Below are 19875 nucleotides of genomic sequence, written 5' to 3' on the forward strand. Positions count from 1 at the left end.
CTGTTTGGCTGCCATTGACTAGTGGTGTTTCACATTTGTCTGTGTTGGGACCAGTTCTTTTTGTGTTACATGTCAATGATTTGGATAATGGAATTGACAGCTTTATTGCAAAGTTTGCAAATGATATGAAGATAGGTAGAGGTGCAGGCAGTTTTGAGGAAGTAGAGAAGCTACAGAGGAACTTAGATTAGGTGAACAGGCAAAGAAGTGGCAGATGGAATACAGTGTCGGGAATTATTTGGCAATACACTTTGACAGAAGAAATGAAAGGGTATACTATTTTCTAAGTGGAGAGAAAATACAAAAAACTGAGGTGCAAAGGGACTTAGGAGTCCTTGTGTAGGATTTCCCAAGTTAATTTGCAGGTTGATTCAGTGATGAGGAACGCAAATGCAATGTTAGCATTCATTTCAAGAGGATTAGAATGTAAAACCAAGTACGTAATGCTGAGACTTTGTAAAGCACTTGTGAGGCCTCACATGGAGTATTGTGAGCAGTTTTAGGTCACTTATCTTAGAAAGGATATGCTGAAACTGGAGAGGGTTCAAAGAAGGTTCACAAAATTTATTCCAGGATTAGATGTCTTGTCGTATGAAGAGCGTCTGATGACTCTGGGGCTGTATTCACTGGAATTCAGAAGAATGAGGGATGACCTCATTGAAACCTATTGAACTGTGAAAGGCCTTGATAGGGTTGATGTGGAGAGGATGTTTCGTATGGTGTGAGAGCCTAAGACCAGAGGACACAGCGTCAGAATAGAGGGGCATCTATTTAGAACCGAGATGAGGAATTTCTTTAGTCAGAGAGTGGTAAATCTGTGGAATTCTTTGCTACAGGCTGCTGTGGAGGGTAAGTCTCTATGTATATTTAAGGCAGAGGTTGATAGATTCTTGATTGGTCAGGGCACGAAGGGATACGGGGAGAAGGCAGGAGATTACGGCTAAGAGGAAAGTTGGAGTACCCATGATAAAATGGTGAGCAGACTTGCTGGGCCAAATGGCCTAACTCTGCTCCTTTGTCTTATGGTCTATGGTCTTAATTTTAGAAAAGGAATGACTGTAGAAGCAGGTGAGAAAGTGGACAATGAAATTGAACTTAGGAAAAAAGCTCTGCTCGCTAGGACTTCATTATTCTTAAAATCCCACACTTACTAGATAGCACCTGAAATCATGTGGTTTTCAATACATTATATGTAGTTTTAATTATAAAGAATTTATTAAGTGAATATGTGGAGTTGTTGGAAACACAAATAATCAATTATGAGAAAGTTGCATGAGTTGTTCAAGTTTTCCTGCTATTTCACTGGTAATTCATAACATACTCAAAGTTTCAATGAGTAGCAACATTGCACTTGTAACAAATAATTGTACTGTCCTAAATAATAAATAACTGCAGCAAATAGTCAAAAAGTCAGACATCATCTGTAGAAAGGGAAACAGTTAATGTTTCATTTTCAATTCTGACAGGTGTCTGCAACTTGAAACGTTAACTTAGTATCTCTTTCCACAGATACCTCATGACTTGCTGAATATTTCCAGCAATTTCTGTTTTTATTACAGATTGACAGAATCTGCAGCTATTTTTGTTTCTCCCATTTTTCAGATAACTGAATTTCATCAAGATGCAAAAGGAAGCATATGTGCTGAGGAGGAACAAATCAAACAGGACCCTTGTTTGCTTTTTGATTCTGTACAGCGAGAGCTCAGGGAAATCGGCATCAAATTCCCTGTATGTGTCCACATACTTGGCGATAATAAAGGATTCTGATTCTGATTAAGGAATATAAAGAAGCCAGGCAAGACCTCAAGAAGGGAATTGGGAGAGCCAGAAGAAGCCCTTGGCAAGCAGAATTAAAGGGATTCCCAAGGCATTGAATGCAATCATGAAGAGCAAGAGGATAATTAGGGAGCGGGTAGGACCATGCGACGAGAAGGATGGAAATGTGCTTGGGAGCGGAGGATGTGGGTGATGTACTAAATGAGTACTTTGCATCAGTAGTTACCAAAAGGAAGGACATAGAGTATAGTGATAATCAATGTGGAGCATATCAATATGCTTTGGCGTTTTGCAATAAAGAAAGATGATGTATTGGATCTAAGAACATTAGGTGGGTAAGCCCCCAGGGCTGGATGGGGGTATACACCAGATTACAGAGAGAGACAATAGATGAGATTGTCAGCCTCGATCAATATCTTTGCAATCTCTCTAGCTCCAGGCTGGTCCAGAAGGACTGGTGAGTAACTAATGTCGTTCTTTTGTTCAAAAGTGGAAATAGGGATTAGACCAGTGAGCCTCATGTCAGCAGTAGGAAAGCTGTTGGAGAGGATTTTTATGGATAGGATTTATGAACATTTGTAAATGCACAGCTTTGCATGAGGCAGGTCATGCCTTTCTAATTTGATTGAGTTTTTTCAGGAGGTGACAGTGGTGATAGATGAGGATAGAGCAGTAATTTTTGTAAGGCTTTTAACAATGTCCCTTATAGTAGGCTCATCCAGAAGATTAAGGTGCATGGGATCTACAGTAACTTGGCCATTTGTAATCAGAATTGGTTGTCCATAGAGGATAGAGGGTAGTGGTTAATAGGACATTCTAGCTGGGGGTCTGTGACTAGCATCAGACTAGTACTGGGACCTCTGCTGTTTGTGAAATGTATAAATTATATAAATGCAAACATAGATGCGTGGGTTAGCAGGTTTGCAGATGATACAAAAATTGGTGGCATTGTGGATTATGTAGCAGATTACCAAAGGATACATTGAGTTATGGATCAGTTGCAGATGTAGTCAGAGAAATGGCAGACAGAGTTTAGTCCGAGCAGTTGTGGGGTGTTGCGGTTCGGGAGTGAAGGGTAGGTGCACTGTGATTGCAGGACCCTTCACAGCATTAATGTACAGAGGGATCTTGGTTCACATCTATAGCTCCCTGAGAGTCATTACACATTGAAAGAAGGTGCATGGCATACTTCCCTTTATTAGGCAAGGCATTGTTCTAGAATCAAGAAGTTACAGCTTTATGATTGTCTGATTAGGCTGTGTTTGGAATGTTGCATTCAGCTCTGCTGCCTCATTATGGGAAGGAGATAGAGGCTATGGAGAGGATTCAGAAGAAGTCTACGAGGATGCTTCCTGGATTAGCGGAAAGTGTGGATAAACCAGTATTGTTGCCTCTGGAGATGCAAAAGCTTAGCGACCTGATAGAAGTTTATTAAATTATGAGAGACCTAGATAAAGCCAACAGGTGTACTATGTGCTGAAAACCCCTGAGCTACATGACATCCTGCTCATGTTTTCTCTCTAGTTTCATAGGAATGATAAAATTAGAAATAAAATATTTCAATGGTTGTGTCTGATAACTTCAGCGTGAATAAGGTGATTTTCAGTATGCATCATCATCTAGCAGAAACAGTGTCTTGTCAAACAACAGGAAGCCTCTCAACCCTAAGCCTATTCCTTCTCGCTATCCATAACAATCAGATTTTCTGTGAAGGCAGATGCAAGGCATTCATTTACAATTTTACTTATTTTTCACCTCTCCATGCTATGTAAATTTAGTCTACATTCGGCCATTTGTCCTTTTGTGATCTTTATTTCTTTTAGTTATTCAGAAATCATCCTGGAGTTTGCTATGATTCTGTTTGCAGATTTTTAAAATGCAATTAAAACTGAAAATGCTGAAAATACTTGGAAGGTCAGGAAGCGTCTTTTTCACAGGAAACAGTTAACATGTCGATTGATAGTCACAAGATCCCTACACTACGTGAAGGTGATGAGTGTGGAGAGAGTTGAGTAGAAGCTGAAGGGTAGTGATACATTACTGGTACATCTATCCTCACCACCAGTGGTGTCTGCATGTGGGGCTGCCAGAAGAAAGCAACATCTATTTTCTAAGATGCCCACAATCCAGGTCATGGCATCTTCTTGCAGTGATGCTACAACAAGCAAGTTTTCATTGCACTTGTACACACATGTACATGAGCATGTGGCAATAAGCTCCACAACTGACAACAAAAAACAGTGCTAAACTACAAAGTATGAAACACAATAGTTGCTGTCACCTGAAACAAAATATTGCATATATCTAGCAGGTTTTGGCAGCAACTATTGAGAGAAGCAAACAGCTAAGATTACAGTTTGATAACCTTTCATGAGAATTATTTATGTACATCTTCCTTTGCCTTCCTAGGTGACTTTTTTATTTCACTCCTGTATTTTCTGGAGATATTCCTAGAGTTTGAGCTCTTGACCATTGGTATGAGCTTCCCTGAGATGATAGGGCTCTCCTGATGGAGGCATGAGACAAACCTGAATACTGAAAAGAATCTGCTTTGTTGTATAATTTTGGAGGTTTCATGTCAGTAATTCAGATGGAATTTTGTGATATAAGCATGCAAAAAGAAACTTTTTTATTTCTTTGAGGTGTTTTGCTTTATTGCTGGTATATATTTGAATTAATGACTCTTGATTTGCTTTAGTTTTCATCACTATTTTGCTCTAAAGTTACCCTTAGATTTTACTTTTTTTATTGTTAAATCATGAGATAATTGCCAGATCATTCACTTCAGATGGGTAGTTTAAACTGCCAGCTTCCAATTTTTATTAAATTTTACACTCGAGTAGGGCTGTGATAAGTCTTTATGTGAGAAAGTTTGAGTCCAAAAGTAAAACTACCAACATGAAACTAAAGCACATGGAAGTCTGTCAGCTGGACTGCAATTGGGAACGACTATAGAAGTCTAGGTAAGGAATTTCAAAACTCAATGCAATGAATCCCCTCTGATCCACAGTCATAATATAATTGTTTTGTATTTTTCTCAGGAGTATTCGGAAATGGTGGAATGAACTTCCAAATGAACAACAGGAGCTGCTCAAGGATAGGGTGAAAAAGAATAAGTGGAGAATTTTGTTTGGCCTGTGTGGCATATCAGGTGTGATTGGATTGTATTTCTTGACCCACCTGGACAAGAGTCCGATTACAGGACGCCGTCGCCTACTGGTGTTCAGCAAACGACAATACCTGAAGCTGGCTGAATTTGAGTATCAGTCGGTAAGCTTGCCCCCTATGTTTAACCAAAGCCCTGTGGCTTCTTGCTGACCCATTTTGGGAATATTGTCAGATCAAAGAATGTATTTTGTCATTTTGTTCAATTTTTAATGTCAGTTTTTGTGATCCAAGAATATAGCTTTCAAAAAGTATATTGAAATTGGTACTGAGCTGTGCATTCCATTGAAATGTTCTGTGTGTTTGCTGGTGACTGTGACACACATTTGTATCACTTCCTTGTGCTTTCAGTAACTGGAGCTCTTTCTGAATTCCTGTCATGCATCTGGTTGTGACTGGAAATTCAAGTTTCCTGCCACTAATGGCATGTCATGCCACCTGACCTCTCCTCCATTGTGATGTCAGTTTTATCTTGTGTACAAAGTGTTTCCAAATTTCTAACTCCCACTTTTAATTGTTTCTGTTTCAGTTCATACTCCTGGCATCCAGAGACAGAAATTGGGAGGTCCCCACCTCCACTCTTGTGGCTCCCACTGTAATTTCTCCTTTTATATTATGCTCCAACATATTTATTCCCCCATGGTTGCTTGGGGCCAATTTATGTGAGTGCCCCTGGATTTCAAACTCATCTGTTCAATCTCCTTTTTGCATTTTTAGTAATAACAGCAAAAGAAAATTCTTGCCTCTTTTAAAAGTTGACATCTTTGATGCCTGTGATCATCTCAGTAAGTGTTTCTGTCTCTGGACAATGAACCAGCTCAGCCACTGAACCCCACTCTCCACCAGTAAATCAGTGAATTGGACTTGCAGTGTTCCACATTAACAATGTCCAGCAGGGTTTTGCGATCACACAAAAACAAACTAGATGCTGTTAGATTGCACACCGCCTTCGTGCACCGACTTCTCTGACTCCTCTCTGGTGCAGGCGGCAGTACGATCCGCACTGAATCCAGCTCCTTCAGTTTCACTGCCAATGAACAACTCTGTGATGGGGTAACCTGCAGTACTTCAACTTCTTAATGTCCAGCAAGGTCTTGTGATCATAAAAATACATTAGAAAATGACAATAACAACTTTGGTTGACCCCATAGATCGAACGCACTGCTATCTTACTAGAATCTGATCTTGTGCCAAGTCCAGAACCTATATACTGATTCCAAGATCATCAAATGACTTATTCTATTCCAACTTCAAACAACTTTGTAGTACATGACTTGCTTTAAGAGTCCACAGTGCATTTCTTTAATTAACCTGTATTTTTTACGGTGAGCATTAATTTTATGCTGTTTTATAGCCTTGAGAAGATTACTTTCTGCAATACAAGCATAATCCAAGGTAGAAACTCTTTTGCACAGCTTCAAAAAATAAGACTGTTGTTGAAAAAGGGCTTAACCATGGACAGCAGCATTGAGCTCATTTCTGTGCCTGTCAGGAAATTTGTTTCTTTTCTCAGTGGGATTTTTTTGTTGCATACAAACCCCAAGTACCTTCCTCAGCGGTGTAATAATGTGCATTATTGGTGACCTGTGTGATTTTCAACTACATTTAGCTAACCAGCATTCACTTGAATATGAGCTTTCAAAGTGCTATCACTAAATCTGCATCCTTTGTCCCTGCTGAGACCTGTAACCAACCTTTGGCATTAAATATAACTTAATACATGTACCTTGACTGCTCTGACCATGGAGATGAACATCACAGGCATTTTTCTACTTTGTTGCTTCAAGGTAGTTTCCTGGCAGCTGATGCTGATTTATTCCACATCTCAGAAGGAGCTCACTGCCACATTAGGGAGATTACCCCAACTTCACACTCGAGGAGCGGAGATTTCATCCACTTTTCTCGAGGTCACAGAAATAGGCAGATTTCCCCGATGCATAGTCTTTTGGAGATGGAACTGATCCTTGGGAACTGATAGACTCCTGCAAACAATCTGCCTATAGTCCTGGAGGGATTCTCGTCTCCCTTGAACACAAAGAATCTGCCTTTTATGTTTTTGTTTGTCTCTAGGTCCCTCTGATCCCTGGAAGCACTTTCCCACTCCCATCCTTGCAGAATCCATAGTTAGAGAGCAGCATTCCACTGCAGTAGAATACTATGCCTATTTGAAAACTGGCCGTAGAGATTGCACATGTGAGGCTAAATGCGAGGACTGCAAGAGCTTGCAATAGATCCACTGAAACAGACAATGTTCAATCTGATTTCCCTCACTGTTCAAAATGCTTGCCTCATCTACCCCCTTTGAACTTCACCAGATGTTTAGTATACTGTCTACACTTTACATAATTGATCCATCAACTATTTCAGTATTTTGTCATTCTTTTTATGCTGGACCTATGTGAAGACTGTCATTCATTTCGAGTTGCGTATATTTCAATGTAAGGGGGATTGTAGGAGCTTATGGCATGGACCTGCACGTAGAATTATGACATTGTAGTCGTTAGTGTGACTTGGTTGCCGGAGGGGCAGGACTGGCAGCTCAGTGTTCCAGGGCTTCATTGTTTTAGACATGATAGAGAGGGAGGGATCAAAGGGGTAGGGGTGGCAATACTAGTTGGGGAAAACGTCACAGAGGTGCTCTGACAGGACAGATTAGAGAGCTCATTTTTTGAGGCTTTATGTGTGGAGTTGAGGAATAAGAAATGAATTGCCACTTTAGTTGGATTATAGTATAGACAACCCAAAAGTCAATGGGATTTAAAGGAGCAAATTTGTAGAGAGATCACAGGCTATTGCATGAATATAATGTTATCATATTTGGTGATTTTAACTTTCCTCATGTTGACTGGGATTCCCATACTGTAGAAGGGCTGGATGGGGTAGGGATTGTCAAACATGCTGAGGAAAGTATCTTTAATAGAGGTCCCAGCCAGGGGGAGCGCAATACCAGGTCTGCTGTGACAGAATGAGACAGGGTAAGTGACAGAAGATTGTGTAGAGGAACACTTGCATCTAGTGGTCATAGTTTCTGTATGTAATGGATTCACTGGCCTTCGATTAATTATCCATTTGGGCTGATGGATGCTGATTCAAAGGCAGTGATATTTGATCATTTTGCCTTTTTGACTTAAAAAAATTTTAATCTAGGCAAGATGCCACGGGCAGATTTGATGCTAGCCGGAAAAATTACCTGGCGTCTGTGCTGGTTTTGTTCATTTACAGGCAATGGACTAAAACACCACAATGTATACTGGAAGAATTATTCCGTCGATAGCTATGAACTAATACACAGTTTTACGAACTAATGCACACCTTTTTAACCATCTCCATGAAACTTTGGCTAATTAGGGCAGCTGCTTAATTGGGCCAAAATGTGCTGGTTCTGATGTGTCCCAATTAACCAGAATCCATTGTGATCATGGAGAAGGATAGGTCTGGTCCTTGCGTTGAAATTCTAAATTAGAGAAAAGACAATTTTGATGGTATCCAAAGGGATCTGTTGAATGTGGATTGGAACAGGTTTTTTTCTGGCAAAGGTGTACTTGGTAAGTGGGAGGCCTTCATAAGTGAAATTTTGAGAGTACAGAGTTTGTATGTTCCTGTCAGAGTAGAAGGTAAAGATAACAGGTTTAGGAAACTGGTTTTTGTTGGATATTGAGGCTTGGTTAAGAAGAAGAAGGCACATAGCAGGTGTAAGATTATAAGAAAGGAAAGAGAACACTTAGGAAGAAAATCAAGAGGGCTAAAAGAAGGCGTGAGGTTGCTCTAGCAGACAAGATGAAGGAGAATCCCAAGAGCTTCTACAGATATTAAGAGCAAAAGGGCAAAATTGGTCCTCTTGAAGATCGAAGTGGCCATCTATACATGGAGCAGAAAGAGATGGGGAGATGCATTTTTTGCATCTGTATTTCCCCAAGAGATGGACACAGTCTATAGATGTGAGGCCAAGCAGTAGTGAGATCATGGACTGTATACAGATTTCAGAGGAGGTGGTGTTTGCTGTCTTGAGGCAAATGAGGGGGGATAAATTCCCAGAGCCTGACTTGTGTTCCCTTGGACCTCTTGGGAGGCTAGTGGAAAAATTTCAGGGACCCTAGCAGAGATATTTAAAATACCCTGAGCAACAGGTGAAGTGCCAGAGGATTGGATGATCGTTAATTTTGTTTGATTGTTTAAGAAAGTCTCTAAAAATAAGCTCTAAATGACAGTGAGCCTGTCATCAGCTGTGGGCAAGTAATTGGAAAATGTTCTAAGGGGCCAGATATATAAATATTTGGATCGACAGGGGCTGATTAAGGATAGTCAACATGGTAGGTCATATATAACCAATCTTGTATATCTTTTCAAGGAAGTTAACAGGAAAATTTATGAAGGCAAGGCAGTAGATGATGTCTACATGGATGTCATCAAGGCCTTTGACAAGGTCTCGCATGGGAGGTTGTTCAAGAGGGTTCAGCCACTTGCCACTCAGGATGGGGTAGTAAATTGGATTAGACCTTGGCTTCATGGGAGAGTGCACATAACAAATGATCTCACCTGGTCCCTCAAAGCCCACCTCTTTTGTCAAGACAGTGCAGCTGCAGCTCTACTTCTTGAGGAGAGTGAGGCTTCTCCCTTCCTCATTCTAACCAATTTTTTCAGGAGCACCATTGAGAGTGTCCTGACCAGCTGCATCACCATCTGGTATAGGAATTGCAAAGCATTGGACTGCAAGTCCCCGCAAAGGATTGCAAGAACTGCTGAGAGGATTATTGGGGTTTCTCTTGCACCCATCAGAGATACTTGTTTGGAGCGCTGCGCGCGCATAGCCCTTAGCATTGTCAATGATCCCTGCCATCTGTCCAGCAATCTCTTTGACTCCCTACCATCAGACAGGAGGTACCACAGTGTTAGGACAAGAACTGTTAGGATGGGAAGCAGCTTCTTCCCCCGGGGTGTAAGGCTACTGAACTTACTGCCACCACTTGGGTCTCATCACGTATGAAGCGCCTGTATTGTTATATTGTTTAGTTTTAAATTTGTGTCATAAATGTACATTATTATTTGTTAATTTGTTTGGGGTAATATTACTTTATGAGTTGCACGTGTGAGTTATATGTACTGTGTTGTGCACCTTGATTCCGGGGAATGTTGTTTCGTTTGGAGGTACAAATGTATATGGTTGAATGACAATACACTGAACTTGAACTTGAAATACAAGAAACAAGAATAGGGTTTAACCTCTGAGAAAGGATTTATCGGTGTTCTTAAATTGGAGAATTACTTAAAGTCCATATCAATTCAGGGTGCAGCAGCTATTTTCATAATTGAAAGTTTAAGGCAAAAAATACCTGCAATATTTGATAATGGCAATGATTAATCCTTGCATTGGAAAAATGTGTATACATTTTAAGTGCATTTTAAATGCATCTTCCATTCACTGACTGAGAAGCCATAAATTTCCCTTTTGTTTTTGCTGTAGGCTATTGTTTAAATAAGAAAAAGTCTTTCCCATGTTCTAAGGGTGAAATCACTCCACAAAGCACTTACGATTATATATTATTTACCAGAAATGACTTGCTGCGTAATGGAGTGATGACCCCAAACTCAAAAATAACAGCTTGTCTGACTGTCAAGTTGTGAGTGCAATATGAATGCATTAAGCTTTGTACGAAGCACCAGTAAAATTTCACACAATTTTCTTTCAAGTTACATTATATAGAAAGTGAAAGGAAATTTACCAAAAAATGGTGCGATAACAACAAAACTTTAGTAGCTGTGTAATTTCTTTAAACCATCCAAAGTTTTGAAAGTTTTCTTCACTAAACCAAAAGCACAAGTACCCAGGATATTTCAACATTTGTGCCTGATCGCCTTGTGCCTGGTCTACAATTCAGAAAGGGCATGGCTGATCCTAACCACATTTCCCTGCAGTAATATGCTTTCCTTCATTTCAAAACTCTTTCAATCGATGTCTCAAAATATACTTAGCGACTGAGCCTCTGTAGCCCATTTGAATAAAGAATTCCTGATTTTACTGTCAGTGAAGAAATTTATGCATGCCTCTGCTGAGTGGCTTTACCCTTATTTTCAGGCTGTAACCCATGGTTTCAGATTTCCCAGCCTGGGGAAACATCATCCTGGCATTTAAACAGTTAAACCCTATGAGAGATTTGTATGTTTCTGTGAGATCGCCTCCCCTTGTTCTGAACGCAAGAGACCAAAGGCCATGTCTGCTTAATGTTTCTTCATATGACAGATCTGCCATCACTTACATTGGATTACTTCTCCCGTGTGTATTCTTCTTTGGGTAGAGAGACTAGGATTGTACACAGTATTGCAGATGTGCTCTCACCAGGGTTGTATATAATTGCAGTCAGACTTCTGTATTTTGTATTGAAGTCCTCTTGTAATAAATATCTGCATACCACTGTCCTCCTAATTGCTTGCTGATTCTGCACACTAACTTTCAAAGATTTGTCTACAAGGACATTCAGGATCCTCTACACACCAACACCTTTCAATCTCTTGAATTTTAAAAAATGCTGTGTTGCAATTGAAGTAGGAAAGATTGCAAAGGCATGAAACAGTAAGTGGTTGTTTTTAAAATGAGAGGAATTAAATAGTAATAATCAAAGTAAGCGATGACTGTGTTCTTTGCAGATGATTCTTTTGAAAATTATCTTCACAAATTATACTTACCTTCTGTAATTGATACATTGAGGAAAATATGCATTGATCCTGAATCATTTGCTTTGCATATTTGCGTAAGTGTATAAATTGAACCCAGTGTCATCTGCAGTATTAACTCAATATTTCATTCAAAAATATTAAATAATGCAGTGGGCATTATTACAATTACCTCTTTTTGTTACATGGATTAGTGATGCTGCTAAGTCCAGACAGACTGAACAGATGTAAGGGAAGTCTAGTATTGCACACTGACGTGCTATCACAGACTGCTTTTTATACGATAAGAAGTGTTACTTTGCAATTCTGTAATTAGGAGATTGAAGAAGAGAAGATAAGCATTTAGTGTACAGATAGATAATGAGGTTTTGAAAGCAGAGAGGGTGTTTTAGTGAAGGATGGAGAGCCTGTGGACAAATGCTCAATGATCCAAAGAGTGTATAGACTGACTGCATGGATGACATGGTCAAGTTTAGACATCAAGGAAATCCACAAAATTGGGTTCCAATGGTGTGAGTGAGAGAGCTGAGAACTGGGATTGTATTTCTGAATATAACTGTGCTGTTGGTGAAAGCTGTCAAAGGGAGAGTCCCTTCAAGCCTGTTTCACATCTTCAGGTATCCGGCTTACGGTGGCAGCGTTACAGCTCACGGCTGGGTGATCAAACAGGCTTGAGGATGGCAAAACAAGGCACTCAGCAAATCCTTTTGATTATCTCTTGATCTTCTTTGAAGTGAATTGTTAAATGTACTTTATCATGTATGAGGATACTGGAATGCTATTTATGATTAGTGCCTCTTTTTCCACAGGTGCTGGAGAAGTACAAGGATAAATTTTTGCCTAATGATGATCCAATCTATAAGGCCATTCAGTTTGTTTTCAACCAGTTAATTGAGAGAAACAAAGATATACCAGGTGTTTCTGAGACCAAGTGGATTATTAACGTTGTGGAAGATCCAGAGATAAATGCCTTTGTCTTGCCTGTAAGAAACAATTCCTGATAAATTTCGAACTTAATATATAGAATTGTTAATGTAGTATATATGTCTATTCTAAAGACCATATAATCAAAATTATGGCAACTAATTTTCTTATAAATTCAGCTTTACAGGTGTAAAATAATTTCTCCGCTATACCCTTTTGTAACCTTCATGTTAGTTTTATCCTACAGTTAATATATAATTGTATTTAATAGTGAAAAGTTTTCATTTCACATTTAATTTGATTCAGAATCACCAAAATTCTATATTTGATGCTGTATTCTGCACAAACAATGAAATACCATGTAGCATTTATAAAAGCTTTACCTAAATGTCAGGATGAATTTAAAAATTTACAGCTGAGTTGTGGATAAGGCAGACAAAATAGTGGATAAATAATATTTAATTTTTATTATTTATAGTAATTTGCACAAGTTATTCAAGAATTATTTTCATATTATATGAACTTGGAAAGCGTGCATTTTTGTTCCCTCCTCCTCATCAGTAATGTAAATAATTGAGGTTGAGACCTGATCCCCGGGCTACTTCACGTTGCATCCGTCCAGCCTGAAGTGATCCATTTGTTACAATTCTCTCTTTTCTTTGTGACAGCCAGTTTTCAGACATCCCACCCTGCAAAAACTCATTTCAGGGAGGTAGCACCATCAATTTGTGGGAGGCTCCGGGAGAGGTGGGATTTCTGCAATAGAGTAGCTCCTTAGCAGCTAGCCAGCTGGTTTAAATAACGTTAGCTATTGCTAATGAACGAATAACACCTGTTAAACTCACCTCAACATGTCTTTTACAGTCCTAACCCACCATGGGCAATAGAAAAGTCACTGTTGCAAACAGTGCAATGAGCAACACTGTCATTATTTTTGACCCCTATTAGGCAGGGGTACACTTTAGTGTAGTCTGGGGTGACGTACATTTTATATTTTTTTTGGAACACTCTCCCATGGCGCGTTCTCTCTCTCACTCTCGTCTCTCGTGCTCACTGTCTCTCACTCTTGTCTCTCGCGCTCGCTCTCTCTCACTCTCATGGTCTCTCTCGCTCTCGTGGTCTCTCTCACGCTTGCTCACTCTCAAAAAAATTGATTTCTGGGACATTGTATATAATTTGTGGCCATCGGGGAGCCACTATTAATATGCGGGAGACTCCTGGAACTTCCAGGAGAGGTGGGATGTCTGAGTTTTCAATCCATGCTAATACACTCTTCCAAGAACTTGGGCTTTTAATTTTTGTTTCAAGTTCTTGTGTGGCACCTTGTCAAATGTCTTTTGGAAACATAAGTATATTACATCTCCAGGCTCCTCTCCACCAACTCTCCATGTCTTATTCGCCAAGAATTCGAGCAAATCTTTCAAGTATAATGGAGACACAAGGGACTGCAGATGCCAGAAATCTGGAGCAACGCACAAAGCATCTGGAGGACCTCAGCAGGTTAGGCAGCATCTATGGAGGGAAATAGACAGCTGAGGTTTCAGAAACATCGACTGTCCATTTTCCTTCATAGATGCTGCTTGACCTGCTGAATTCCTCCAGTTTCTTTCTGTGTTTGTCAAACCTAATTTGCCTTTCATAAAATCCTGTGGATTACATTTGATTGCTTTCAGCTTCCCTAAATGATTAACCATTTTCTCTTGGTTATTGATCCAGAATCTTGTCTACAGTAGATCTTAAACAAACTGCCTGCCCCCCATGTGGGAGTTGTTGATGAACAGCAAGCTCCCTCGAAACAATTGCATAAATTTCAACATTTAAATATAACCAGTTAATTTTATTTCTAACTGTACAGAAATAGCAAACTGTCTATAGTTTATAATGTAACACTATATAATGTGTTGTTGGAGTCCTGACAGAGTAATTCATTTACTTTATGCTGTCAAATAAAATGCTGAGAGACTAGTTCAACATTAGGTTGATTCGTCAGCATTTGGTGCTTGTTTATTCTGATTTAGCATCTCAGCAGATGATATAGGCTATCCTAATGTCTGTTTCTCCTGGCACAGAATGGGCAGGTGTTTGTTTTAACTGGGTTGCTGAAAGCTGTGGCAGACACTGATCAACTGGCATGTATTCTTGGTCATGAGATGGCTCATTGCCTTCTGGCACATGGGGTGAGTGTAGCTTCTATATATTTGGTGGCTTGGATAGAGAAAGTCCTTGGATTTAAAGTAATAAACCATTTACAAAGTAATTCACATTTTAGAGACAATGCAGTAACTGTTTTGGTGTTAGAATGGGACAACTTGGTTCAAAGTTCAAAGTAAATTCATTATCAAAACTGGTTTCACATCACTAGGATGTACAAGAGGACTGGATTTAGGTTTTGTTTATTGGTTCAATCTGTTACCATCTGGGAAAGCAATGCACAATTATTGCAGTTAGAGGCTTCAAAATTAGATTTAAATCAATATTGAGTGATGTTTTTACACCCAAAGCAGAAAATGTTAGAATTGCTCAGCAGGTCAGGCAGCATTCGAGGGGGAAGAAGAGGGAGTTGATTTTTCAAGCTGAGGACCATTTGACAGCACTCAAAAAGTAAGTCACAAGGGTGAAGTAAACCAAGGGAATGCTTGTGATAGGTGAAGATCAAGTTGTCCAGGTAATTGTTTTAAAAATAGACAATTCGAGTCAAAGAGGAAGAAGAATGCAACAAATTAAAATGAAAATGTGCAACTGTATCCATAGAGAGGAACAACAGGTTGTTTACCAAAAATTGTTAAATTCATCATTGAGCCCTGAAGAATGAAACGTACCCAGATCAAAAGTGAAGTGCTTTTCCAAAGAAACTAAAAACTGGGAGGTGGGGATGGGGTGAAGAATTCAAGTGGTTAGTGATTGGAAATTTACAATTGTCCCTGAAGATGGAATGGAGGTGGTTGGATTAGTGGTCACCTAATTTCTGTCTGCCTTCTACATACACATTGTGAGCACTGACTGCCGTATACAAAATTGGAAGTCCAAGTGAATTGCTACTTCACGTACAAGGACTCTTCAGGTCCCTGGGTGGAAGGAAAGAGGCAGAAGTCAGGTGTTGTCTGCTGTGGTTGAATGGGAAAGTAGGGAGCATAGGTGAGATTGTAAGAATGAGCCAGGGAATTGAAGGAACAGCCACTTCAAAATGCTGAAAGGGGAGAAGAGAGGAAAATATGTTTAGTGGTGGAATATTGTTCAAAGTGGTGGAAAATACAGAGAATGATTCATTGTGGGTCGAAATTGAGGACTAAGGAAGCTCTATCTGTGTTCCTATTGGGGTGGGTGAAAATTAGAACAGAAGTGTGGGAAATAGGTATGGTTAGGAGCACTAACAACTATAGTGAAAGGGAAGTCACAGCTGACAGGAAAGAAGACATATCAAAGCAGTAGTATGGAAAGTCTCATCAGAGTAGATTGAACTGAGATGAGAGACTGGGGTTCTTACAGAAAGTGCTGAGAGGAAACATTGTTAATTTAGCAGTGGGAGTTTGTTGGTTTTGATAGATATTATTTCTAGGCTACCCTGTGAGATGAAGAAGACCCTGTGGAGGAAGGAAGAGTTAAATGCTGACCATGTCAAAGTAAGAGCAGGATGAAAATTGGCAGCAGAAGTAATGAACGTTTTCAGTTCTGTGCATATTTAAGAAACAGCATCAACAATATACACAATATAATGGAAGAAGATTTGAGGAAAGGGGTCTGAATAGGATCAATTAAAAAAAAAGTTATGGATATCCTGCAGAGACAACTCTGCTCAAAGCTTGGATGATTACAGTTTCCCATGGCAACAACTTTGATTTGGGTGAAGTGAGTGGAGTTGAAGTAAATATTAATGCAAAAGTGAGCTCAGTCAGGTGAAGGAGGGTGGTGGAGGGGATTAAGGTAAAAGAGGGGGTGGTGGAGAGGAGGGGGTGGAAGAGATTCAGGTGAAGAAGGAGGGTGGAGGGGATTCAGGTGAAGGAGGGTGGAGGGAATTCGGGTGAAGGAAGGGGTGGAGGGGATTCGGGTGGAGGAGGGTGGAGGGGATTCAGATGAGGGTGGAGGGTGGTGCGTATTCAGGTGAGTGAGGAGGGTGGTGGTGGTGGAGAGGATTGGTAGGGTCTTTGTTCAAGGAAATTATGAAAGGTTCTCAGATCATCCTAGTTTGGGATTGAGGTTTTGAGGGATTGTTTGCCCATTGTGAAAATGAACTGTCTGGGACTATAAGTCATCAACAGGCAGAGAACATCAGAGGTGCCACAGATGTAAATGATTAAGGAACTGGAATGGGGAGATAAATGGATCAAAATGGGAAGAAATAAGCTCTATTGGGCCACATCAGGTTAAAACATTGGATCTGCCAACATCTACTTGTGCATTTTATTAGGTTGTGTCCTATTGGTAGCTCTTTACATTAGAAGATGTATGTTGGTTTTAGAAGAATTTGCTAGATTAATTTTATGGTTGAAGAACTTCATTTGTGTAGATAGACTGTTGTTGGTGTCCCTATCCCAGACCCTTCCACACCTTCGGACCCGTCAAGCTCTGAAGGCGACCCTCTCCGCCATGAGGAGGTATTTGGTGTCCCTATCCCAGACCCTCCCACACCTTTGGGACACTTTCTTCGCCGTCTGTAATGGTCCTACCCGTTATTTCATCTTCCGTCGGATCCATGCCTGCAATCGCCATTTTTTTGACTTTGTCATGTTAGGCAAGGATCGCAAGATCTTCCATCTGCAGACCCCAGAGCCTGCTGGCCCAGACACTAGCAGGCATGAACTTAAGATTGCAGCCTCTGCCATTGATCTCGCTGGCTGCAACACCTCAGGGCATATTCAAAATCCGGACTCCAGCAACGACCATGGACACCTTCAAAGCGATTGCACAACCACCAACTGCGACTCTAGCCTTGAACTCCAGGCCGGGTCTTTATGTGCTGCTGTTGTGACTCCCATCTCCCCTTCCCCCACCACCACTCCGCAACCCCGTCTCCGTCAGATCCCATCGTCAGCTCCTGGGTACTCAGAGGCTCCATCTTCCTCTCACCCCAACCCTCCCCTCTCCATTGACACCCCCAGCCTCCCCCCTCCCGCCTCTGATCCCAGCTCTCAAGATTCCAGCCTTGAACTCCAGGCCGGGTCTTTATGTGCTGCTGTTGTGACTCCCATCTCCCCTTCCCCCACCACCACTCTGCAACCCCGTCTTCCTCAGATCCCACCGTCAGCTCCTAGGCCCTCAGAGGCTCCATCTTCCTCTCACCCTAACCCTCCCCTCTCCACTGACACCCCCAGCTTCCCCCCTCTGATCCCAGCTCTCATCCGTGCCGGGTCTTTACCATCCCCTCCGACCTTCAGCTGTCTGAGGCAGGACACTCTGTCCTCAGTAAGGACCTCACCTTTGTCCCCCTTTGCCCACACCTCAGCGAGTTGCGCGTTCACCATGACGCGGAACTGTTCTTCCGCCGTCTCCGAGCCTACTTCTTCGGCAAGGACTCTTCCACTCCCACCGATGACCCCTTCTCCTGTCTTCAACCCTCCTCTTCTTCATGGACACCCCGCACTGGTCTCTGCCTGCTCTGGATCTCTTTATTGCGAACTGCCGACGGGACATCAACCGTCTCGACTTCACAGCACCTTGTTCCCATGCCAACCTCACTCCTTCTGAACGCTCTGCTCTCCACCCCCTCTACACTAATCCTAATCTTATTATTAAACCCGCCGATAGGGGGGGTACTGTTGTAGTCTGGCGCACTGACCTCTACCTTGCCGAGGCACAGCGACAACTCGCAGATACCTCCTCTTATTTACCCCTCAATCGTGACCCCACTAAGGAGCACCAGGCCATTGTCTCCCACACCATCACCAACTTTATCCACTCAGGGGATCTCCCATCCACTGCTACCAACCTTATAGTTCCCACACCCTGCACTTTCCGTTTGTACCTCCTACCCAAGATCCACAAATCTGCCTGTCCTGGTAGACCTATTGTCTCAGCTTGCTCCTGCCCCACCGAACTTATTTCTGCATACCTCGACACGGTTTTATCCCCCCTTGTTCAATCCCTTCCTACCTATGTAAACTTTTCGATGATTTTAAGTTCCCTGACCCCACCGCCTTATTTTCACCATGCATGTCCGGTCTCTATATACTTCCATCCCCCATCAGGAAGGTCTCAAAGCTCTCCGCTTCTTTTTGGATTCCAGACCTAATCAGTTCCCTCTACCACCACTCTGCTCCATCTAGCGGAATTAGTCCTTACTCTTAATAATTTCTCCTTTGGCTGCTCCCACTTCCTCCAAACTAAAGGTGTAGCCATGGGCACCATGCCTGCCTTTTTGTTGGCTTTGTGGAACAATAACAATCTATGTTCTGAACCCATTCTGGTATCTGTGCCCCACTTTTCCTTCGCTACATCGACGACTGCATTGGCGCTGCTTCCTGCACGCATGCGGAGCTCATTGACTTTATTAACTTTGCCTCCAACTTTCACCCTGCCCTCAAGTTTACCTGGTCCATTTCTGATACCCCCCTCTCCTTTCTAGATCTTTCTGTCTCTGTCTCTGGAGACAGCTTATCTACTGATGTCTACTATAAGGCTATAGACTCTCACAGCTATCTGGACTATTCCTCTTTTCACCCTGTCTCTTGCAAAAATGCCATCCCCTTCTCGCAATTCCTCCATCTCCACCGCATCTGCTCTCAGGATGAGGCATTTCATTCCAGAACGAGGGAGATGTCCTTTTTTTTAAAGAAAGGGGCTTCCCTTCCTCCACCATCAACTCTGCTCTCAAACGCATCTCCCCCATTTCATGCACATCTGCTCTCACTCCATCCTTCCACCATCCCACTAGGAATAGGGTTCCCCTGGTCCTCACCTACCACCCCACCAGCCTCCGGGTCGAACATATTATTCTCCGTAACTTCCGCCACCTCCAACGGGATCCCACCACTAAGCACATCTTTCCCTTCCCCCCCCCCTGCTTTCCGCAGGGATCGCTCCCTACGCGACTCCCTTGTCCATTCGTCCCCCCCATCCCTCCCCACTGATCTCCCTCCAGGCACTTATCCTTGTAAGCGGAACAAGTGCTACACATGCCCTTACACTTCCTCCCTTACCACCATTCAGGGCCCCAGACAGTCCTTCCAGGTGAGGTGACACTTCACCTGTGAGTTGGCTGGGGTGATATACTGCGTCCGGTGCTCCCGATGTGGCCTTCTATATATTAGTGAGACCCGACGCAGACTGGGAGATCGTTTTGCTGAACACCTATGCTCTGGTCACCAGAGAAAGCAGGATCTCCCAGTGGCCACATATTTTAATTCC

General features: G+C 41.8%; 1 protein-coding gene across 3 annotated transcripts in view; it reads left to right on the forward strand.

Annotated features, from left to right (window-relative positions):
• Window positions 1-19875, forward strand: part of oma1 (OMA1 zinc metallopeptidase) — a 61545-nt gene that overhangs the window by 7711 nt on the left and 33959 nt on the right. For 2 of the 3 annotated variants that reach the window (XM_072273815.1, XM_072273814.1), the window contains 3 exons: window positions 4818-5046; window positions 12420-12593; window positions 14604-14711. In XM_072273815.1, the coding sequence (XP_072129916.1) occupies window positions 4818-5046; window positions 12420-12593; window positions 14604-14711 (511 nt within the window). The remainder of the gene's footprint in view (window positions 1-4817; window positions 5047-12419; window positions 12594-14603; window positions 14712-19875) is intronic. The other variant, XM_072273816.1, reaches the window with a different exon arrangement.

This window comes from Mobula birostris, chromosome 12 (assembly GCF_030028105.1).
Source record: "Mobula birostris isolate sMobBir1 chromosome 12, sMobBir1.hap1, whole genome shotgun sequence".
NCBI lineage: Eukaryota > Metazoa > Chordata > Chondrichthyes > Myliobatiformes > Myliobatidae > Mobula > Mobula birostris.